Source organism: Carcharhinus amblyrhynchos, chromosome 30 (assembly GCF_965287045.1).
Source record: "Carcharhinus amblyrhynchos chromosome 30, sCarAmb.v2.hapA, whole genome shotgun sequence".
Lineage (NCBI taxonomy): Eukaryota > Metazoa > Chordata > Chondrichthyes > Carcharhiniformes > Carcharhinidae > Carcharhinus > Carcharhinus amblyrhynchos.
The window spans coordinates 3,819,812-3,829,260 of NC_137353.1; the positions used below are offsets into that span (position 1 = coordinate 3,819,812).

At 44.6% G+C, this 9,449-nt stretch overlaps 1 protein-coding gene across 3 annotated transcripts in view; it reads left to right on the forward strand.

Annotated features, from left to right (window-relative positions):
- The window catches only part of LOC145360047 (tumor necrosis factor receptor superfamily member 5-like), a 179,267-nt gene extending 170,872 nt beyond the window's left edge, over positions 1–8,395 (forward strand). For all 3 annotated transcript variants that reach the window (XM_080214951.1, XM_080214953.1, XM_080214952.1), the window contains one exon: positions 6,891–8,395. In XM_080214951.1, the coding sequence (XP_080071077.1) occupies positions 6,891–6,982 (92 nt within the window). In that variant the 3' untranslated portion in view covers positions 6,983–8,395. The remainder of the gene's footprint in view (positions 1–6,890) is intronic.
- Positions 8,396–9,449: the final 1,054 nt, after the last annotated feature.

A 9,449-nucleotide genomic window follows, 5' to 3' on the forward strand; every position in this document is an offset into this window, starting at 1 on the left:
AAACACACCTGGCCGTCCCATCGTATCGGGCAATGGAACTCTGTGTGAGAACCTCTCCGGCTACGTCGAGGGCATCCTGAAACCCATTGTACAAAGAACCCCCAGCTTTTGTTGCGACACTACGGACTTCCTACTGAAACTCAGCACACACGGAGCAGTTGAACCAGGGACACTCCTCGTCACAATGGATGTCTCAGCGCTCTACACCAACATCCCCCACAATGATGGCATTGCTGCGACTGCCTCAGTACTCAATGCTGACAACTGCCAGTTTCCAGATGCAATTTTACAACTCATCCGCTTTATCCTGGACCACAATGTCTTCACCTTCAACAACCAGTTTTTCATCCAGACACATGGAACAGCCATGGGGACCAAATTTGCACCTCAATATGCCAACATCTTCATGCACAGGTTCGAACAAGACTTCTTCACTGCACAGAATCTTCAACCGATGCTGTACACTAGATACATCGATGACATTTTCTTCCTTTGGCCTCATGGTGAACAATCACTGAAACAACTATATGATGATATCAACAAATTCCACCCCACCATCAGACTCACCATGGACTATTCCCCAGAATCAGTTGCATTCTTGGACACACGCATCTCCATTAAGGACGGTCACCTCAGCACCTCACTGTACCGCAAGCCCACAGACAATCTCACAATGCTCCACTTCTCCAGTTTTCACCCTAAACATGTTAAAGAAGCCATTCCCTATGGACAAGCCCTCCGTATACACAGGATTTGCTCAGATGAGGAGGATCGTGACAGACACCTCCAGACCCTGAAAGATGCCCTCATAACAACAGGATATGGTGCTCGACTCATAGATCGGCAGTTCCGATGCACCACAGCGAAAAACCGCACCGATCTCCTCAGAAGGCAAACATAGGACACAGTGGACAGAGTACCCTTCGTCGTCCAGTACTTCCCCGGAGCGGAGAAGCTACGACATCTTCTCCGGAGTCTTCAACATATCATTGATGAAGACGAGCATCTCGCCAGGGCTATCCCCACACCCCCACTTCTTGCTTTCAGACAACCACACAACCTCAAACAGACCATTGTTCGCAGCAAACTACCCAGCCTTCAGGAGAACAGTGACCACAATACCACACAACCCTGCCACAGCAACCTCTGCAAGACATGCCGGATCATCAACATGGATACCATCATCACACGTGAGAATACCATCCACCAGGTACATGGTAAATACTCTTGCAACTCGGCCAACATTGTCTACCTGATACGTTGCAAGAAAGGATGTCCCGAAGCATGCTTTTACTGTGTTTACGCCAGTCCAATGCCGGCATACCCACATCATGACAGTTATGATGCACAGTGGGCAGTGCCAGTGTGCCTGGTGAGTAGTTGCAGACAAACAATGCCTGATGGGCACTGCCCAACCATGCCTCCGAGCACCCAGGTGCTTCAGTGATATGGCAATGGCACCTGTCCCTGTTGAGACTATGAGTGATTCTATGAGGCAGGAAATGTCCAGGAGGCCCGATTTGCTGGTTTTTAAAGCTTTCCCAATTCCCCCGTTCATCATTACTCTTCCCCACATTGTGGGGGCGATCTTAGCATTGCACCATGAGCAAGGCGAGATGGTAAGACTGTGCGAGAGCCAAAAAATCGATTTCTCGCCTCTCACGACTTTAAGGGTCCCAGATATTTGTTGAGGTCAACCTTGAATCCATTTCCAGTGTGAGGCTGAATAAATTATTTAAATATATTTAAAACATATTTTACATTGATTTAATGAAGCAGGATGCTGTTGTCCAAACTCACTTGCCTCTGTGGCCTCCAACGTGAACCAATCATGAAGACCTCACGGGTAGAACTGGAGACCATTGTCCCCCCCCCCGCCGCCCGCAGGTCTGCAGCACGGGGGAGTGCCCCTTGGTCAGTGCCAGCCTGACACCCTGGCATGGGGAGGGTCGGGGGGTGGGGGGGACACTGTCACTCTGCAATAGAATCGGTGGGGGAAGGGAGGGGGATGATCAAGGCTGGTATTGGAGGGGGTGTTGAGTGACTAATCGCTGGGGATGGGGGGTGGGTCAGCGGCCGATCACGGACATGGGAAGTGAGGGAGAGGGCAACCGGTCTTGGCAGGTGATAAGGGTCGCAATAGGCTGCGGACTCCCAGATAACTGGGATGGTGATGTTTGTGAGGCATGTGCTTTATGGGAGCTATGGAGGCAGGCTGGGAGCAGCAGAGGCTGCGTGACAGGTCTCCGCTGCTAGAGACCTGTGCATGTGCAATGATGCCCTCTGCTGCTCTCAGCCAACGTTCAGGTGACTTCTGCCTCACTCCCCTCCCCCTACAGCGAGAAATCATTTCTGCTAATTTTTTCATGCACTCAGTGAACAGGATAGCAGCTTTGAACTTGCCCAAAGAACAGATCTGAATCTCTCCCATTTTCCCGCCCGTCCTGGACTTAGAATTTTTTGTTAAGATCAACCCCAGTAAGTTTTCTCTTTCAGTTTAATACAGCCCCACTTTTCCAAGTACTGATCCCAGTACCCCATGAATCGAAACCCGCTTCTTCCATACTAGACTTTGAGCCATTTATTCATCTCTCTAATTTTACTTACCCTGTGCCAATTTGCAAGAGATTATAACCTTGGAGGATCAGTTGTTTAATTTCGTGCCGAGCTCCTCAAACTCTCCATCCAGAGAGATGGTGTCAAGTTTCTTCAGTGTTATTGGGGCTGCAGTCATCCAGACAAGTGGAGAGGATTCTATCACACTCCTGACTTTTGCCTTGTTTTGCCTCGCTTGGGCGAGGCTCATAAAATCCCACCCGAGGCCAACAGAGAATACCATTCTGCGAGCCTCACCCACCCCGAGTCCGGGACAGGTGAGGTGGTAAAATTTCAGCCATAAGATCCAGAGTGGACTTGATAGGATTGATACACAGTGAATGTTTCCTCTTGTCGGGGAGACTAAAACGAAGGGACTGATTTGGAAAATAAAGAAAATGTCTCTGTTTAAAACTGAGATGATGGGAACATTTTCTCCCAAGTGGTCAGGATGTGGAATTTGTTTCCCCAGGAAATGTGGAGGCTGTGTTGTTTTGAATTTATTTAAGGCAGAGTAGATGTTAAGCAAGGGAGTCAGGAGTTATGGAGGGGGTCAGACAGGAAGTAGACTGAGACCACAACCAGATCAGTTACAATCTTACTGAAAGCTGGAGCAGGTTTGAAGGGCCAAATGACCTACTCCAACTTCGATGTTCCTATGTTTGCCACCTCTGTGCACACTTCATTCCACGGTTAATGCATGGTGACAACAGAGGGAGAAATACTAAGGCCATTTGTAGATCCATTGTTGTCCCAGTTAAGATCAGCAAACAGAGTACAGACGTTTTTTAATGTCATTCATTTCTCAAGAATTACAAAGGCAGTGTGTAGAGAGGACAAGGAAACCCTTAATCCATCTCCTTGTTTACTCCAAAAACCACTTCAGATTGAATCTAATTCATGGTCCCTACAAAAGAGCCATACTAGGTCCAAGCTGACAAGAACAGGCATTACCCCGATCTGACACTTGATCTTAGCCAAAAAGCCGAGAAGTACAGACACGTTGACCGGAATACTTTGGCCACTCACATCCAGCCAGCGAGAATGGAGAATTTTGCGCTCACCCTAATCTGTCTTCACTGCAGTGGGACTGGAGAATCCCAGGAGAGGTCAGAGAGTCTAGCCCATTGAATCTGGAAGCGTCTGGATCAACATGATTCAGTGCTAGAGCTTTCAGTGTGTTAACCCACCAAGCATCGTTTTTGACATCCTTTATGATTATGGTGTACAAGTAGTTTCACTTTCTGCAGATCAAACAGAAGAAACTTGCAATTGACTACCTTTGGTGGATCTTCTCAAAAATCCTTTTAGAATCAGGATGGTTACAGTGCAGAAGAAGGCCATTCAGCCCATATTCTCTATGCCGGCTCTCTGTAACTCATGATGCAGAATCCCTTGCCCATTGCCTAAACAATGTGGTATGTTAACGATGCACTGTTCCCTGAAAGTCAGAGTTGCATGCTTTAAAGAACAACCTGCAGGTTAATGTAAAAAGCTCTTAAGAAATATTTTGGCTCCACGGATTGTAACTACTTATGGACATACCGGGCGGAATTCTCTCAAAAAATTCGAATTCGTATGAAAACTGGAGTAATTCACACTTCTTTTCAGGGCAAGTTCAGAGAAGAATCTCCCACACTCTGTGCATTGCAGAGGCCACTAGGATGAATATCATTAAATTTCAGGGCCTCTTCCTGCTGGAGAGGCTGAAATCACTGTCTGTGCAGAGTCAGCATATTCTCCCCATGTCTGTGTGGGTTTCCTCCAGGTGCTCCAGTTTCCTTCCACAGTCTGAAAGACATGCTGGTTAGGTGCATTGGCCATGCTAAAATTCTCCTTCCATACTTTACACTCCATTCCCCTTGCAACAAATGACGACATTCCATTTGCCTTCATAAACACTTGCTATCATTGTTGTGATTCATGTACCAGTTTACCCAGATTCTCCTGTGCCACAGAGTTTTTAAAACTTTCCTTCAGATTGGGTATCGCTGGTGAGGCTATGTTTTATTGCCCTTGAAGGGAGTGGCTTGCTCAGTCATTTCAGTGGACAATGAAGAGTCAACCAGTTATTGTGGATCTAGAGACACATATAGACCAGACCAAATAAAGATGGGAGTTCTCTTTTTAATTCCCAAAGCTTGTTGCTACCTCAAAGAACTCGAACACCATTTCCCTTTCACAAAACCATGTTGATTCTGCCTGATTATATTGTGATTCTATGGGGCCCCCACTGAAATAATGAAGTCTAGCATTTCCCCAGTGACGAATGTTAGGCTAACTGGCCTGTAGTTTCCTGCTTTCGGTTGTTCTTCTTTTGGAATAGAGGAGTCACATTCACTATTTTACAATCTTATGAAACCTTTCCACAATCTTGGCAATTTTGGAAAATTGAAACCAATGCACCTACAACCTCAGCAGCCACTTTTTTAACACTAGGATAAAGACCATCAGTCCCAGGGACTTGTCAATCTTTAGTTCTAACAATTTTCTCCATTCCCTTAGCGTGGTAATTGTAATCTTTAAGCTCCTCCCTCCCTTTCACCTCTTGATTTACAATTATTTCTGGGATGTTTTTTATGTTTTCTGCAATGAAGATAGGCACAAAACATCTGTTCAATGTATCCAGCATTTCCTCATTCCCATTGTTAATTCCCCAGACTCTCTCTGGAGAATCAACACTTATTACAGTTACTCATTTCCTTTCTAAATACCGGTAAACACTGACTGTTTTCTTATTTTTCCAGCCAACTTACTTGCATTACAATTTTTGCCTCAGTTCCTTTTGTCATTCCTGACTGTCTTATATTCTGTGCAATCTTCTGATCTGCCACTAATCTTCATTCCTTTTCTTTCAATTTTAAACGACCTTTAACTTGCTTTGTTCACCACAAATGACACGTTCTTTTCCTTTCCTTCTCATTGGAATGCATCTTTGCTAAGTGTTATAAAATGGCATCTCAAATATCTGCCACTGCATCTCTACTGATCTGTTCCTTAATCTGATTGTCAACTGGGAAATGTCCTTTAAGTTTAAAACACTAGTCTTAACCACTCTTCTCTCCTTCAAACTGATGAAACTCAATCATGTCCTGATCACTAATACCCGGAGGCTCTTTACCATGTGGTAATCTGTTTCATTGCACGTTAAGAAGTCTTACAACCCTGTTTACCCCAATCCAACACCGGCATCTCCACATCATTGCATGTTACCAGATCTAGAATAACGTGTTCTCTGGTGCCAGAATGTGCTGCTGTAAGAAACTGTCCCAAAAACATTTCAAGAATTCATCTTCCAGGCAACCTTAACCAGTCTGATTCATCCAATCTACATCTAAATTGAAATCACCCATGATTATTTCCCTACATTTCTCAGAAGCCCTCACTATTTCTTCCTGTAAACCACATTCTACATATAGTGAGTTTTAGACAAGCTGTAAACTACTCCCAGAAGTGAATTCTTACTGTAGCTATTTCCTAACTCTATTTAAACCAATTCTACATCTTGACCGTTAGAACTAAAGTCATCTTTCACTATTGTACTAACATCACCCTTAATTAACAGAGCTGCTTCACCACCTTTTCCCAGCTTCTTATCTCACCAGAATGCCATATATCTTTGAATGTCCCAGGCATCCCAGCCTTGGGCTCCTTGCAGCCACTTCTCCATAGTGCCTACACATATTTATTTCTACTTGAGCTGACAATTCTTCTGTTTTTTAACAGTTGCTATACCTGTTAATATAAGAACCTTTATTTCTATCTTTTCACTACTTTTGCAACCTCTGGCTTTCTCTGCTGGCACAATCTGAAGAGTGAGCGTTTTGTTCTTTCCTGCCAAGCTGTCATTACCCTTATTATTTCCTTGCTTACCTGCCATGCCCTGTCCAGTTTACTTATCACACCTTCCCTCACCTTATCCATGGCTCTCGCTCTTTACTTTATGGCCCTCTCTGCTGCCCTGGTAAACCCACCAGAACACTGGTCCTGGCAAATAATTAGATGTTAACGAGGTTTATTTTCAGATTCTGTTGACTCTGAAACTCAACAATTGCGAGTGACGAACTGCTGTAATTCCAGGCGCGTGCGTGGATTATCACATGACCATTAACTCCATTGTATTACAGGACCTGCCCATTGCTTCATATCTGTGTAGTCACATGCAAACTGGTTCAGTTCTGGTACTTAATTATTTTCCTGTTCTGTACGTACTGGTTTTTAGACTCTTTTAGTCGGTATTATCATTTCATAAAGTTAAACAGTAATTCTAAAGTGACATTTCTGTATTTTCTTAGGTGAAATTTCTGATTCAGGAATAGAGAGTCAAAGTTCATCTGGAATTACTTCACAACCTCACGAAGAGAAAACAGTTTTCAGGACTATATGATCACTTTGGCCGTTTGGTCTGGCTGTTTTATGCACTGCATTTGTCAGATCCACATTCACTTTAATACAGTCAGTGCAGGAAGTCAAGAGGATTGTCAAAAGAAATGAACAAGGAAGCACAGTGCAGCCTCTACAAATGGATACATCGCAACAGAAACTCATTAACAATAATCAATATCAGATCAATCGCATTGTAAAAGATACAAGCTGCATTTTGAAACCACGGACAGTCTCAAATTTTGAATTAAAGGCAGCAAGTTTGTTTCTACTTTTATAATGCCAGAGCTTGTTATAACCTTTCAAAATATTGAAAGTATGAGCTGTATGTAACTTTATTTCGTGCAACATGAATGACCACAAATCATTCATTACGAAATTTGCTGATGACACGAAGATGAGTGGAAAAGCAAATTGCGTGGAGGGTGTGGAAAGTCTGCAGAGGGATCTGGATAGGTTGAGCGTGTGGGTGAGGACCTGGCACCAGTAACCTGTACAGTTGCAGCAAGACCTCCCTGCTTTTATATTCTATCCCCCTCACTATAAAGGCCAGCATTCCATTGGCTTCTTGATCACCTGCTGCACCTGCAGATTGGGTTTTTGCGACTCATGCACAAGGATCCCCAGGTCCCTCTGCACCGTAGCATGCTGCAGCTTTTCACCCTTTAAATAGTAATCTCTCCTACTATTCACTTACTATTCTCCTACTATTGCACTTGCGCAAGGATATTTTGGCCTTGGAGAGAGTGCAGAGGAGGTTCACTAGGCTGATACCAGAGATGAGGGGGTTGGACTATGAAGAGAGACTAAATAGACTGGGTCTGTACTCGTTGGAGTTTAGAAGGATGAGGGGGGATCTTATAGAGATGTATAAGATAATGAAGGGGATGGATAGGGTAGAGGTAGAGAGATTCTTCCCGCTTAGAAAGGATAGCAGGACTAGAAGGCACAGCCTCAAGATAAGGGGGGGGCAGTTTAGATCAGAGTTAAGGAGGAACTTCTTCACTCAAAGGGTGGTGGATCTCTGGAATTCTCTGCCCGTTGAAGTGGTGGAGTCTACCTCGCTAAATATATGACATTTGGGGCATCACAGGGGTCAGTCAGTGCTGGGTGGAAGGATGAGCTGTGAGGAGATGCAGAGATGCTTCTGTGTGATCTGGACAATTTGAGTGGGCAAATGCATGGCAGATGCAGTATAATGTGAATAAATGTGAGGCTATTGTAATATAAACAGGGCCTAGTTTTAAGGCTGATAAAATTGGATATCCTAAATTAAAGAATTAGGCATATTAAAATCAAACAGTCAAACCTCAGACAGGCCAATTGTACAATACACAAACCTGTCTGGGTCTGATTCATCAATCACCCATCAAAGGTTGTTGCACCCGACTGATACTTAGCAGGAGTAACCTCACAACCCCAGCTTAAAGTCCAGCAGGTTTATTTGATAATAAACCCACAAGCTTTCAGGGATTGCCCCTTCGTGAACTCTCCACTCACCTGATGAAGGGGCAAACCCCGAAAGCTTGTGGATTTACTATCAAATAAACCTGTTGGACTTTAACCTGGTGTTGTGAGACTTCTTACTGTGTTTACCCCAGTCCAACGCTGGCATCTCCACATCATGACTTAGCAGGAGAACATTGCACCCCATTGAAATGCACCAGCCTATTGTTAGAAGCCCAGATTGGGCCAGACTTCCTGTCACTGCGAGTTCCTGCAGTTGGCTTAATTTGATAACAGGTTCATGTAAGCAACAGCACGGAGATGAACACCTGGGGGGCGGACCCTGGTGTCCTGTCAGGCAGACATCAAGAAACCCACTGGGTATTGGAACCCCCTCCTGGGACCTCATTGGCCGGAAGCCAGAGAAGTTTCTAGAAAGGCAAGCAGGCAGGGAATAGAGGAATACATTTTCAGAAACCAGCAGTGAAGACTCGATGAAGGAGGCAATCCAGAAGACTGACCAGAGAAGGAAGGAAGCTGCCGTCGAGACTCACCTTCGTGACGATGGACCAAAGGGACTCAGAGAATCGAGCCTGCTGTTTTAACCAATCATCTTTGTGAGTCGTATCCTTGAATCTGGGTTATCCTCTTGTTTTATGTGGGTAATTTAAGGGTTAATAGTGTTATTATTAATAAACTTGTTGAACCTTTACTTGTGTTTGTCCTTTCTCCATCTTGCAAATGAAGGCACCGGGGTAAAACCTCAGAGTAAGGAAACTGGTCGAAAGTGTCTGAGAATTAACAGGTACAACTCTATCCACTTTGGTGGATACAGCAAGGCAGATTATTATCTGAATGACTATAAATTGAGAGAGAGGGGAATGTGCAACGAGACCTGGGTGACCTTGTGCACCAGTCAGAATATTGTGTGCAGTTTTGATCTCCTTATCTGAGGAAGAATGTTCATGCCACGGGTGAGTGCAGTGAAGGTTTACCAGAATGATTCCTTGGATGACGGGACTGCT